The sequence below is a fragment of the Peromyscus maniculatus genome, chromosome 8 (assembly GCF_049852395.1).
Source record: "Peromyscus maniculatus bairdii isolate BWxNUB_F1_BW_parent chromosome 8, HU_Pman_BW_mat_3.1, whole genome shotgun sequence".
In the NCBI taxonomy this organism is placed as follows: Eukaryota; Metazoa; Chordata; class Mammalia; order Rodentia; family Cricetidae; genus Peromyscus; species Peromyscus maniculatus.
In genome coordinates this window covers 49,686,923-49,701,736 of record NC_134859.1, presented here as the reverse complement: position 1 = coordinate 49,701,736, position 14,814 = coordinate 49,686,923, and the positions used below count along the sequence as shown (strand labels likewise).

Here is a 14,814-nt window from a genome sequence, read left to right as displayed (position 1 = left end):
TGGGAGCAGTAAGAGGGAGTTCTTTAAGGATTTTGTTATGTGATAATTTTCTATTGAATGAGAGCATCCCGGAAGGAGAGGGACCCAAAAGTGTCAGTCAGACTCTGCAGGTACCTCAGAGATTTCCCATCTCAGTCTTCTGATGATTTGTGCCTATGAGCACATTGCATGAAGAGAGGACTCAGTACTGAACTGCCTGGCAGTGGGCTATCATTTTCTGAAGTTTCTTTTGTGGGAGATCAACAAATAAAGCCCTTTTTTGAAACTTGGGGAAATAAAGATGAGAAACACACAGCTCATCTTTAGGTTCTTAGGGTGATGGCAGACTTGGAAGAACAGACATGGAAAAAAAATGTGTGTAGTCTCTGAAGGTTTCGTGAAAAGCAGTACAGGCCACTTCCACCCATTTTCCATGGGCTGCACCAGTCTTCTGGTAGCCCTGCCTATGACTAGGCTTTGGCAAAGCTACAGATCCAAGGATGTTGGAAAAACTGGTATTGAAAAGCTGAGCTTGGTAGCACACACCTTTAGTCCCAGCATTCGGGAGGCAGAGGCAGGCAGGTCACTGGGAGTTCAAGGCCAGCTTGGTCTACATTAGCAAGTTCCAGGCCAGTCAACACTACATAGTGAGACCCTGACACACACACACACACACACACACACACACACACACACACACACACACACACACACAAGAAAAAAAAAGAAACATTGAAGTTGGTAATACAACCTGTAATGCCAAGAGGAGGGGACATACATGCATGATACCCAAAAGCTACCTGGAAGGGACCAGGGAGATGGCTCAGTGGTTAAGAGTGCCAATTGTTTTTGCAAAGGCTCTAGGCTTGGTTCTCAGCACCCAACAGATGGGACTATATGAAAACAAAAAGTTCCCGTACGGCAATGAAAACAATCAGCAGAGTTAACAGGCAGCGCACAGAATGGGAGAAAATCTTGACCAGCTGCACTTGGGCAAGGGACACATATCCAGAAGTTACAAAGAACTGAAGAAATTAAATACCAAGGAAATAAAACTGCCAATCAACATTTAAGAAATGGGAGCTCACAAACTCTGGACTGACAGCTGGGGACCTTGCATGGGACTGAACTAGGCCATCTGAATGTGGGTGACAGTTGTGTGGCTTGATCTGTTTGCAGGGCCCCTGGCCATGGGGCCAGAACGTATCCCAGGTGCATAAACTGGCTTTTTGGAGCCCATTCCCTATGGTGGGACACCTTGCTCAGCCTTGATGCAGGGGGGCTTGGTCCTGCCTCAACTTGGTATGCCAGCCTGTGTTGACTACCCAAGGGAGGACTTACCCACTCTGAGGAGTGGATAGGGGGTGGGGTGGGAGGGGGAGCAGGAGAAGGGGAGGGAGGGGAAATTGTGGTTGGTATTTAAAATGAAAAAAAAATTTAAATAAAAAAGATTAAAAAAAGAAATACTGTTTTAGAAAATGCTCAGTTTCCCTATCCATCAGGGAAATGTAAATGAAAACTCCTTTGAGATATCTCCTCACCCCAGTCAGAATGATTCTTATTAACAAATTTGAGAACAAATGTGGAGAGGATGAGGAGATAAAGGAACCCTTATTCACTGTTGGGGGTACAAATTAATGCAGCCATTGTGGAAATCAGTTTGAAGAGTTCTCAAAAAATAAAAAATAGAACTACAATATGACCCAACTATTTCACTCCTGGGCATATACACAGAGAACTCCATACTCTACCATAGAGATATCTGCACACCAGCTTTATTAACATAGAAAAGAACTGGAATCAACTTAATTGTCCATAAACAGATGAACACACACACACACACACACACACATACACACACACACAAATGCTATTCAGCTCTAAAGAAAAATGAAGTTAAAATTTGGAGGAAATGAATGGACTACTTAGATGTATATATGTGAATATGTAAGCCAATACAGTATAACATGAACAAAAGAGAATAAGAAAAGCTGAATATAAGGGGATGAGAAGGACTGAACACAGGTGATAGACACGAGTTATGAAAGAGAATATAAAGACAATTGTTTTTCTAGTTCTAATTCTGTCATGGAGTTTTTCTGGTTTTGGTGGTGGATAAGTGCATACAATATATTCCTTACTGAAAATGTAATATGAAGCCCACATATTCCATTATGAACATCTATTCTCACGGCACAGTAGACTTGTGTACACTTTGGGTCTGGTTGATTTGGGTGTGTAATGTTTTTATTTATTTGGAAGGTCATTTTGATAATAAACTTTATAAAATTAAAACAAGCAAAGAAACAAAACCCAACTCCTCCAAAGTATTGTAGGACCTACAGGGTTGCTTTCGTGGTACAGTATTGGTACCTGTGGTTATAAAGGTGATTAGATTCTCAGGAAATCACATATGTTCTTCAGTTATACAAATTCCAAATGGCTTGCTGAACTGGTTGATTAAGAACTGACATTGTAGAGATTTGGAACTACAAATTCCCATCTGAAGAGTGATGAAGGGTTTTGTAGAGAGTCCTAGCAAAAATGATTGGCAGTTACCTGAGCTTGTGTCCTCTTCTTCAATCTGATTATCCAGACAAGCCTTGCTCAGTGGAGTTTTCTTTAGTGATGGACATTTTTTTTTGGTAGGAACAGACATGGTTCATTTTGCCCCAACTTATACTGTAGCCAGAAGTCACGTCATGTATATTATAGTTGCTTTGCTATATAGTTGCTGTGATAAAATACAATGACCAAGAGCAACTGAGAGTAGAAAAGAGTTTACTTTGGCTTACACTTCTTGTAGAATAGCATCTATCATTGTAGGCAAGACATGGAAGACACAGGAGCAGGGGCAGGCAGCTGGATGAACACATTTTCATCCCCCCACAGGAAGGAGAGAGAGAGAGAGAGAGAGAGAGAGAGAGAGAGAGAGAGAGAGAGAGAGAAACAGAAAGCGGGGGGGGGGGGGCAGGGCAAGGCTATTTAATTGGATGCCAAAAGCCATTCTAACTCAACAACTGGCTGTGAATTTGGGACCATATTCCTAGGGAAATTTATTTCACATAAATAAAATTTTGAGGAAAGTAAGATCCACGTTTTTTTTTAAGCCAGAGCAATACTATGATGAAGCCAAAAGTTGACAGCTACAGGGAAGTGCACTCCTCCCATAGATCAAAATCAAGAATACAAGAAATAGAGTGTTCTCTCCACCCCGCTGTTTTTCTTCCTCATCTCTTTTGCAAATGAATTTCACTTTTAAGCATATTTCTTCTAGGTGCAGAAATTACGTTGCAGGCAAATCCACACCATAGCGGCAAGGCTTTCTGCTCATTGGTGAGAGCCCACCTGCTTCACATCCAGCTCTTTCAACTTACGTCGGAACTGGAGAGGTGGGACTTTGGTGGCCCCTCGTGGAACTGTCTCCTCCCCTACATATGACTTATGTGCAGGGACTTCTGGGCCTGTGAGACCCTGTGAGGGAGCACTTCCTGTCCTTCCACTAAGCAGCTTGACTACTCCTGCTGCCAAGCATGGGCCATGGAAGGAACATGGCACAGGCCTCTTTCCCAGACATATCCCCCAGAGACCCAGGAATGAGATAATAACAAACCCAAACCTCTGGCGTAAAATAACCAAGGTGCCCTTCTTACTCCTGCTGGATGACTGTCTCTGTGCTCCACAGCACCCATAACTAATTCATGGCTGGGTTTATGATATAGTGAACAGGAGGAGGGGATATTCTGTATATATTTCTTGTCCACATACAAAAAAAAATCACCTGACTAATCATGACCTTTATAAATCATAACCTCTTCTGGAGAAATAGGTAGCATTTAATACATTTAGTTTTGGATAACAATAGAGTGTATATGCATATCATCTACTTCCCTTTTCTCTTTCTTGGCTTCATCTCCTGAGTCCTCATCTTCAGTCACCCCCCACCCCAACCCCCCCAACCCCTGGCAGTATGCAAATTCCAGTTCTTTAGGTGACATGATATTGTAGTCTCCACAAGCTACACGAAGGCACCAGTTCTCAAAATTCAAACTCTTTCCTTTAAAAACTTCACGTGTGTGTGTGTGTGTGTGTGTGTGTGTGTGTGTGTGACTTTTTATTGCAGCTCTGATTTGAGTCCATCCCTAATTTATAGTTCGATTCTCCCTGGTGGACTGACACACACAAGATGGAGACCCATTCCCCCTCAGGGCCCAGACAATGGTTATCCCCAGCAGTGGCTCTGGTCTCACACTGTGCTTCCAACTTCTCTTTCCCTGCCAGTCCGTGCTCTGGGGCCGGAAGCATGGCTTTTCAGTTCAGTGGCCCTGGTTGGTCCAGTGGCCTCCTCTCAGTGAGGCTTGGGGATGTGGCCATCCACGTAGAAGTTCCTGGTGACCTTGGGAAGAGCAAACTCCACTCCTTCCAGCTCAGGGGTCAGCACAATCTGGCAGCCCAGTCTCGAGTTCTCCTGGAGCAGTGGGGCCATGTCCAACATGTCATCCTCCTTCTCCCCAGGACGAGGCAGGAGATCCAGGTGGGCCTCACTCACATACACATGGCTGGTGGAACATGCCAGGGAGGCTTCGCAGGCCCCTTCCAGGTCCACCCGGTGGCGCTGGACCAGGTGAAGAACATTGTCCCCGACTCTACCCCTCACGGGGATCCGCCGACCAGAGCGGTCCACGAAGACCACGTTGACCACGTCCCGGGGCAGCTCCAGGTCGTCTGCCTCGTCCTCGCCTGCGCGCCTGTCTCCTGTCATCCCGAGAGTCCTGAACGTTGATGCCAGCGTGCCCAGCCCTGATAACCCAAGAACCCCCGGCGGCTTCGCAACAGGACCCGGGCATTCACGTCACCAGCCATGGAGGCAGCCATGCTAGGCCATGTGAAAACTTCACTTTCTTACACATGTTTCTGGAGTCTGGTTTGGAAGCTCGGAAGCACAGACTCAATATCGTTTTCTCTTTTCTTCTGTGTTATCTTTTGTCTAGGGCAGGAAGCAGAAGATGCATTTCAAGTATGGCTGGGGTGATTGCGACAGTCAACTCTTTTTCATTTAATTGAAATTTCAACAACCACACGTATCCAGGGGCTACTGTACTGAATAACACAGTTGTACATGTGGCCAGAAACAAAACAAAACAAAACAAAATCAGTGCTGCTTAAAGTCATGTAGTGCTCTTAATGTCTCACTATTACTTATGGACACAAGGCCATGTTTATTAGGGTATTGGTGACTTTTCCTGTTGCTGTGAAGAAACCCTCTGACAAAAGTAACTTCAAAGAGTTCACCTGGGCTCCCACCTTGAGGGTGCTGTCCATCATGGCAGGGACATCATGACAGCGGGACCTCAAAGGCAGCTGGTCCCTGCATCAGCTGTCAGGAGGAAGAGATAATGATAATGCTCACCTCACTCCCTCCTTCTTATACAGTCTGGGGCCCCAGCCCATAGAATGGTGCTACACACATTTAAGATGTCTTCCTAACTCGGTTAACCTAAACACTTTCTCATAGTCATAAGCTCTCCTCTCTGGTGAATCCAGATCCTGTCAAATTGATGGTCATTATTAACCACCTTGGTCATGTTTATTTTTCTTAAATCAAAGTAGAAATAATTTGCTTATATAAATATGATGTTGACATTATAGCCATATCCAGTCAGTTAAAAGCAAATGATGCCTTCACTCGTTAATTGGCTAGAACTCTTGACCTAATAAGCAGAGGCTGAATTCACAATTAATTAAAGATTTCATGTTCATTCAGCCAAAACATGCCTCAAACCATCTTTTGTTCAGCTGTCCAGTGAGATACGTAGATCCACATTTAGGACAGCTTTCTACTGTAATCAACACATGCAAAATATCTCGGGTCATAGATGCTCTTCCACTTTTTTCAGAATAGGAATTACCCTGGATTTTCCCATTATGCTAAGTTTCACTGCATCTGTCACGATGGACTACATGGAGGTTTGTATGTAAATGGATTTGAAAAACAGTACTCTTTCATTTCCATTTATCAGAGAGCAGTGATATCAGAGATGGGGAGTCTGGAGATGAAAGATGTGTGGCAGCTTCCCTAAAGTTATTTACGAATATGTGGAATTCTAATGGGAACTCACATAGGTTTGACCCAAAGTCCCTACTGCCCGACAACTCTGACTTTACTTGATACATAAGGATGGTAACTAATCGGGACCACTTGCCATTTTCTTGCTTTTTAATTTTTTTACATTTATTTATTTATCTGTGTGTGTGTGTGTGTGTGTGTGTGTGTGTGTGTGTGTGTGTGTGTATAAGACAACTCACAGGAGTCACTTTTCTTCCACCTCGTAGGCTCCGGAGATTGAATGCAGGTCATCAGGCTTAGTGACAAGCACCCTTACCTGTTGAGTCATCTTGTCGTTCCCCTCACCTGCCACTTTCTCAGTCTAGCACCACAATTCCATTCAACAAGCTGGTGGGCACCAGTGGGCTGCCCAGCCAGTGCCCATTCATAGTCTGGCAGTGGAAAGTGGAAAGGATATGGGCACAGCTAGAATCTAAGTCATACAGGAAAAGCTGTCTCGGAGCCCGGCATGGTGGTGCACATCTTTGATCACAGCACTCAGGAGGAGTTCAAGACTGACCTGGTCTACAAAGTGAGTTCCAGGGCAGCCAGGGTTGTTACACAGAGAAGCCCTGTCTTGAAAAACAAAACAACAACAACAAAAACGAAGAAAGCCGTCTCGGGTTGGGCCAGTAGACAAGATGTCTCTGATTCAATCTTATATTAGCTTTTGGTTACCTACTAGGTTTGCAGAAGATTAAGGATGGCATTTTGGGATGCATGCTATGCCGAGTTCAAAACCCCTTTGCGCCAAGCTTAACCCTGTAACTGAACACCAATAAGGTGACCTTATTCAATTTAATGAGCACATCCCCCTAGCATGTCTTCCTGTGAATTCAGCCCTGAAACGCCTCACACACATTTGAGATGCAATAGGAACCAGACGCTCACTCTGTTTGCTATTGTGTCCTTGGTTTCACCTTTCAAGCACGAAAATATTTCCTGTACTAGCAAGCTAAAGCCTAAACGTCTTCACAACACTACCTTCTCCCGCTTCAGCTCTAAAGCTGTCCTTGTAAACTTTGGACAGAGGAAAGGTGGGAGCAGGAAACTACAAGTCCCAGCATGCACGGCGCATTCCGCACAGGCGCAAGGGGACCACCCGGCCAGCTGGCCAGCCAGCCTGCGGAGACTACCCGGTTAGCTCGCCCGGCTGGGGCTAGGGGCTGCAGCCCGGGCGGACCGGCGGGCGCCGAGGGCGGCCCCGGGCGTGTCGCAGAGAATGATGCAGCTGGCGGAGTAGGCGGAGGTGCTCTCGGGAGGCTGGGAGCGGGCCAGGCGGCTCCCCAGGCTCCGCAGTGCCGCCGCCGCTGCTGTCGCCCAGGAGGCTGGGCGCGGGAGCCATGTAACCCTGCGGCGGGCTCCGGGCAGCTCTGTCCTTCCCCAGCTCCCGGGCTAGCGCGGCAGCGGGGCCACGATGAAGAAGCAGTTTAACCGCATGCGCCAGCTGGCCAACCAGACGGTGGGCAGGTAGGTCACCCGCTGGCTGCCTGGGGCCGGCACACCCGCGGGACTGCATCTACCGGGCGCAGGTGATGGAGCTGCCCCCCCTGGAGCTCCTGCGTTCCTCCTGGGTCCTCGCGGGCCGGCAGGCGCGACCTCCCCTCTCGCGACCTCGACTCTTGCTCGCTTCCCGCCGGCCGGTCTAGGCTTGGGTTGCCCAGCTCAGAGAGTGACGCATCCTTCACCTGCGTCCCCAGCTGCCCCTTCACCTCGCCCTCCCTGCCTTTCCCGGGGACTCCCTCTCCCTCTGGCCGCGATTCTTCCTGGAAACAGGTGTTTGCTCTGATGGAGCTGGTGGCTGCTGAGTCGCTGGCTGCCTCCGGAGATTCCTCCTTCCTCCCTATGCCCAGTTCAGGGCTGCTTATGGTCTTAGGGTAGTGTTGTGCCTGGTCTACACCCTCCCCCCTCCCGCGACGTGTTTGTTTTCAGGGACTGTGACTGTATGAGATGCTGGATCACTTTCCTGGCCGCTTTTCTTCAGCGTTTGGGGGTGGGTAGAGGATGGCGGGGAGGGGGAAGGTGCTGGTGGCATGGCGCTGTTGTGGGCTTGGTCCCAAGACTGATTTTAGTGGAGGGAGGGAGGCTGCAGAAAGAGAGGTCCAGCTCCTTTGGAAGATGAGACGTTCAGAGGCTCGCAGCCAGGTAGAGGGGATGGGGACAGTCGCCCTCACCATTCCCAGTCCAGAACAGCTTGGCTCCAGGAATCTGCAGGACCCAGACTGTTCTCATCTTGGTGAACATGGACTAGATCTGGGCCAGTGTCTCCAGGAGCGGATCTGCGGGGTGCCAACATCTATTAAGGTTACATAAGGATTCTGGTGGGTCTCTTCCAAAGCCATTCTCGAAGCACAGGCATGTTAGGTAGAGGGGATTTTTTTCATGGAAACCGTGTGCCTGGGGAAGGATTTCTGTGTGGTTGTCAAAGGAATTCAGGTGTGCAGTTTAAAGCAATCAGAGAGCAAAGAGCCCAGCCTTGGGTGCAATTCAAGTGCAAGCTCCACACATGGAGTGCTCTCCGCCAGGTTTGTTGAGAAACCAAATACCTTTCTTGGGTGGGAAGTGGAGCTTGAGCTGGCACCTGGTAGGGTGGGGGTGGTGGACTTCCCTGGAGAGTAGAGGACGTCTCAACTCCATGGAAGCATACTGCCCTAGTTACAGTGGGCATTTGAGGGCAGGGGATGTGGTGGCTTCTCACGCTTTCAGGGACTCCAGATGGTTTCCAAGTAACAGCGTCTAAACTAGACTTGGATTCATTTTCCCTTCCCAAACACATGTGCTTTAACATGAGGGGGAATTTATGAATAGCAGAGTCAGATTAGCCCAGATTTTTGGCATGGTATTGCCACAAATATAGCCTCACGTGGACTGTCTTTGGTATGTTGGATGCTGAGATAGTGTTTTCCTGGTACCAGGGATGTAAGGGTTGGCTGTCAAGCTGACCACTCTTTACTGTTTTGGCTTCTGGATTACTCTCTGGGATCTGGCGTATGTGATGGCATTAGACATCTCAGAGGTCAGTAGGCCCCTCATTCTGACCAGGGGTTGCTGTCTCTCATGGTTTTGGAGTGTTCGTTTGGTGCTAGAATCTAAATGTCGTGGGGGAAGGCATTCATGTTGCCTTTATGAAACCTGTGTCTTAGATCTTCCTTCAGGGCTTGTTTTTTAAGTTGTGAGATTTTTGAGTCATGGACATAGGAAGCTTATTTTTGACCTTCATTCATGGGGGAAATGAAAAAAGGCCAAGACAAATTGGATTTTTCTAAGTGGTCTTCCTTATTGAAAGAACATTCTTAGAAGTCCAAATACCAGGGCTGTACCCTGCTTATCTGCCAGGGCTGCTGGAGCCCTGGTATGGATGACCAACCTGTACAAACTGAGGCCCTACTTGTATCTGTTTTGATGAGGTCCAGAAGGAACCCTTAAAGCAAAAATGAGTTCATAATACTCTACTGCTTCAACACTCCCAATGCTGTCTCATTCCACGCATTATTCCCAGTATTTCAGTAGCCTACAGGACCACATCCAACTGGATGGACCCCTTTGTCTCAACATGCTCAGTTTGTCTTCCCTTCTCCTTGACCCTGCCTCCTCCCACTTACTCTTCTGTGCTTCAGGTATGTCAAGCCCAGCTCCACTTTAGGGCTTTTTTTTTTTTTTTTTTTTTTTTTTTTTTCTTGCTGACTACCCATTTTTACTGCCTGGTTGAGGATGTGGTCTTCTCAAATAGCTTTCTCGTCCATCAGGACTTGGCTCACAGGCTCAGGTAAGCCCCCCAACCCCCCACTCTTGCCCATCATCTTTTTCATTTTTGCACAGTACTCACCACTATTTGAAAGCTTGTACTTTTTTTTTTTTTGACTTTTGCCCATCTGTCTCCCATAGAATATATTGATCGCCCTTGCATGCCAAGGCCATACAGCAGTGCCTTGTAGACAATTGGTGCTCAGTCGATAGTTATTGCCAAGATGAAAATGGTTTACTCCTGGCCCATGAGGGGAGTCAAGGGGTGGTGGGGTGGGGTTCTTCGTATTGAGAATGTTGCGAAGCATAACCCAATGTATGGGGGAAAGAGACAGGATTTGCTTCTTAATGTCTTCATTCACTGGCAACTCATAGGGTTTGTGTTAGTTAGGGTTTCTATTGCTGTGAAGAGACACCATGACTATGGCAACTCTTATAAAGGGGAACATTTAACTGGGGCTAGCTTACAGCTTCAGAGGTTTAGTTCATTATCATTATGGCGTGACATGGTAGTATACAGACAGATATGATGCTGAGGGTTCCACATCTTCATCTCCAGACAACAGGAAGTGAACTGTGTTCTACACTGAGCATACCTTGAGCATAGAGACCTCAGAGCCCACCCCCATAAGTGACTCATTTTTTCCAACAGGCCACACCTACTCCAACAAAACCACACCTCCTAACAGTGCCACTCCCTACGGGGGCCATTTTCTTTCAGACCACCACAGGATTGGCAGTTTGGATGGTGGATGTAGTGTCATAAAGTGCTTTATAGAGTAGTTTTAGTAGACACTCAATTCTTACTCCTATGGTTTTGGAAATAGTGACTTCCCTCTTTCTGGGGGAGAGGTGGGCTTGAGAGCCCCTCTTCTCTATGGCTCCCCACCTAGCTCACTTTCTGTAATTCACAGATTCTGGGATTATTGCAAATGAAAAACTTCTAGGGATTGGCTCATGTCCCTTGAACAGTGCAAGGGTTGCCCTCCTTCAGTATACTCGGGTTCTTAGTACTGTGCCTTGAATTGGGCATCTCTAAGTAGACATCAGCAACTATGGAAAGAGATGATAAGTGCTCATTTGGTAGAGTGTTAGTCTAGCATGTATGAAGCTCAGGGTTCAATCTCAGTACCACATGTTGACACATACCTGTAATCCACTTGGAGGTAGCAGCAGGAAGATCAGAAGTTCAAGGTCATCTTTGGCTACATAGTAAGTTCAAAGCCAACCTGGGACACATGAGACCCTGTCTTGGTCATATTTTCCAGTTAGTGCACATGCTTCTGCCTTGATTTTCCCGTATGTGTCCCTTCACTTTTTACCCATACTCTGGAAAGCTCTCCCTGGCCATCCTGTACCTACTGGCTAGGGACACTCATTATCAAGTGGGACATATTTGCTTGGGTACTTAGCGATCTTGACATTGGCTCTCTGCACATTAGTTTTCTTATTGGCAAAATGGGAATACTGAAGGTTGCCCTGTGGAGATTCAGAAACTATAATGATGATGATGAAGTTACCACAGAAAAATGTCCAAAGCAGTGCTCAGTTTAATGGAGAGTATCCCCAGGATCTTTGGGCTAGCATTCTAACTCTTTTTAGATAGCATGCTTGTGCTCAGCCACTTACTATAGGATGATTGACTGTTTCCTATCAGCCACACATTGCTTTGTTCTAGGAATATTATAGTGCCAGGCACACAGAAATCCTGCTTACTGGAGCCTGAATTTTATGGGTATGCTGTACTGTTCCTTTGGAGTGTCATCTTTAGCTTGTCCATCATTTTCCTGACTTGATTTTGAGCTCCCTGGAAGGCAGATACAATTTGGCATGTAGAGGGTTCTCTGAAATCCCTTGGCAACTGGATCAGAAGATTTCATGCATTGCAAGTAGAGGAGTCAGTCTTGGAAAGTAGTTCAGAGATGGGGGAGAGCACCTGCTGCTACTTCTTTGATTTTTTGTGATGGGGGTGGATACCTGGAGGAGTGAGTGAGGGCAGCTTCTGCTGGGCTGGGGACCTTGACAGAGGGCTTAGTTTATGCTGCATGTGTGGCACTGCTGTTGGCTTCTTTGGTTAAAATCTTCAGTACGGTCTAGTGTCTTCTGGGGTGTCACCCATCCTGAGAGAGACAGCGTCCTTCTTGGAGGTGATGTCTGGTTTGTGTTGGGAGAAACAAAGTGCTGAGCTGAAACCCAAGAGACCCACGGGGTGAAAGAGAAGGTTCGAGAAGCAAAATCAGCCCCTGCGGAGGACTTTTCTTTTCCAGTCTGCATGTTGGGAGCACAGCAAGCTTCTATCTTAAAGGGCCGTGATGAGGTTGAAGGATGCCTGGCCTGATGAAGAGCTCACCAGATGGACCTTCAGGTTCTGGTCATTTTCCTATAAAGCTACCCACTTCAGTCATCACAAAACATTAGCCTTCTCCATATACAGTCTGGGAAACGGATTCCAATAGTAACTGCCCAGTGGCTCTCTGCCTGGGACCTGCTCTTGTAGGATCGTGAGTCAAGTTCAAGAGTGGGCAAGTAGCAGTGGGCTTGTAGGTGGGAGCAAGGCTGTTTGGGTTGCCCTGGATTGTGTGGGTTTAGAGCTGCTAAGTTGGGAGAACAAATTTTGTCTCCAGAGCTCTGCTTTCTATTCCTCGACTGCTTGCTAGCATGCAAGACAGAGCTGAGAGGACTTGGTTCTTCTTGCAGCCTTGCCAAGCCTCACTGCCGCAGCGCAGGCTGCACAGTTGAACTGCAGGCAATCTAGGCACTGGCCAGTGGTCCCCCGCTGGGTGTGAAGCTTCCAGGAGCTCTGGCATGGCCTGCATTTATGCTCTGGCCAAAGCCACTGAGGACCCTTTCCTTGAAGCCACTGCTTGTCCTTCAGCAGGCCTCTGAAAGCCATCAGCCAATCAATAGGACTAGAGCGGAAAGTCAGAACAAGTCTGCATTAGTCATCAACCTGCATTTTGCTGGCCGTGATTTGGACCTCTCAGACCAATGCAGGCTTCTGCAGCCACTTTCTGTGAGTGCAGCAAGGCTCTCCAGACCAGAGACCTTGCCCTAGAATTCTCCAGGAGAGTCCTGGGGGCCCAGGCTCGACCTTCTTCGAGGTGTGGCTATGCGATAACAGAATGTACTGGGCCACTGATGGCAGGCAGCAGAGGCAGAGAAGGACCTTTGCCCTTGGTCCTTTAAGCCCTGTACTCTGCAGGCCTGCCCTGTCCACCCTTTGCTGGCCTGGTTTCTGCAGTCAGCAGGAGGCTGCCTGGGTTTCTTGCAGAATTCTCTCATCCCAGACCTGCAAGTCACTGTGAGGGAGCCTTTTTTTTTTTTTTTTTTTTTTAATCTTGAGTGGCAATTAACACCATCCCCTCCCCTCCCATTTTCCTCCATTGGAGGAATTCATCAACACTGATTGGTAATTTTTTAATCATGGGTGATAAGAGGCATTGTTTTTTTTTTTTGTGACTCTTTTAAAAAGTAAATTAGTAGCCACGTGAATAAAACAGTAATTTGTGGTTATTTGTTTTAGAGGGATCTGTAATCATCCCTTTTATTAGTAGTCAAGAGCAGATTATTTCAAATGCTTTTTCCGCAATGACGGTAAACAGTGAAATTATGCTTTGGCTCAGAGCTGAGGATTTCAGAGCTCAGAGAACAGGTTCAGCGGAGAGAGCAAGAGGGTCTGGCTCCCCTCGGGTTCAGGGACCTCCGACCCCTTGCTGCCTTGGAGAGACTGTAGTGTCTAGTAGTTTGAAACACTCCTTTTTGTCCAGAGAGCAGATGTAGCTTTCATTTTCTAACTTTAGAGGTTATTTTTAGAAAAAAAAATGTTTATTTTCCCACAGAATTCAACTTATTTTTTAACCATTATTTTTAGTTGCATAAGTAATGTCTATCATAGAGAAACGATAGACTTATAGATGGTTGCAAAAAAGGGGGAGTTTATCGAGTGTCTCCATGGAGCCACAGTAAATACTTAGATGCAGTCTGTTAGTGGGTATCTATAATCACTTAGTGAGGTGATCTCCTGGTTGTGTGAGCTTCCTGGAGTGTGCTTGAGCAAACTAAGATTGCTCTGTTGCTATTGGTGGTACCACTCTGTAGGGACACCATTATATCTGCAGCCTATTGTTAATCCAGACATCATCTTGGGTACATTACTGTATACTCTAAAAAAGAATAGTGACCATATTATGTGTACTCTTGTAGCCTTCTTAACCCCCTTCATGTGATGTCTTGAATATGATCTCGTGCCAGTAAATACATTATGTGCACATCATCAATAACATGGTGTTCTAGGGTATCTGATAGTCCACCATAGCTAACTGTTTTTTTTTTTTTTTTTTGTTGGTCATCCTACCTGTTTATGCCTCTAAGATGGCCTTTCAGTATTGGGAATGTAGGGATCAGAGAGCATGTGAGTTTTTAATACTATGTGATTATGTGTATTTCAGAGAGAGAGAGAGAGAGAGAGAGAGAGAGAGAGAGAGAGAGAGAGAGAGAGAGAGAGAGAGAGAGAGCGCGAGCGCTTTTCCATCCTTGGTAGAATTTGTCTCTTTCCCCAACTCTATCAGCAACTAATACAATGCTTTTTAGTGTGGGCAGAAAATTTGGTTTTTAGTTAAATTGAGCTTTTTTTTAAATCCTGGACATTTATTGCTCTTTCTGAATTGCCTGCATTTGTTTTTGGCTTATTTTTCCAAATTCACATTCATAACTTTGCTTGATTCCAAAGTAATTTCTAATATCTGAGTATGTACCTGCTTCTTCAACTGCTCTACACATTTCCCTGGAGGTTCCTGATTTCTTTCTTTTCTTTTCTTTTTTGGTTTTTCAAGACAGGGTTTCTCCGTGTAGCTTTGTGCTTTTCCTGGAACTCACTTGGTAGCCTAGGCTGGTCTCGAATTCACAGAGATCCACCTGGCTCTGCCTCCCGAGTGCTGGGATGAAAGGCGTGTACTACCACCGCCTGGCCTGATTTCTTTCAGATT

The 14,814-nt window shown here is 46.5% G+C and overlaps 1 protein-coding gene and 1 pseudogene across 6 annotated transcripts in view; one reads left to right on the top strand and one right to left on the bottom strand.

Moving 5' to 3' along the window:
• Positions 1 to 3,997: 3,997 nt before the first annotated feature.
• Positions 3,998 to 4,854, bottom strand: LOC102917822 (ferredoxin-2, mitochondrial pseudogene; annotated as a pseudogene).
• A 2,316-nt stretch (positions 4,855 to 7,170) lies between these two features.
• Arhgap44 (Rho GTPase activating protein 44) overlaps positions 7,171 to 14,814 on the top strand; it is a 174,940-nt gene continuing 167,296 nt past the window's right edge. For 3 of the 6 annotated variants that reach the window (XM_076542614.1, XM_015992386.3, XM_015992387.3), the window contains exon 1: positions 7,171 to 7,555. In XM_076542614.1, coding sequence (XP_076398729.1) covers positions 7,503 to 7,555 — 53 coding nt within the window. In that variant the 5' untranslated portion in view covers positions 7,171 to 7,502. The remainder of the gene's footprint in view (positions 7,556 to 14,814) is intronic. The other 3 variants (XM_015992389.3, XM_076542615.1, XM_006973524.4) reach the window with 1 other exon arrangement.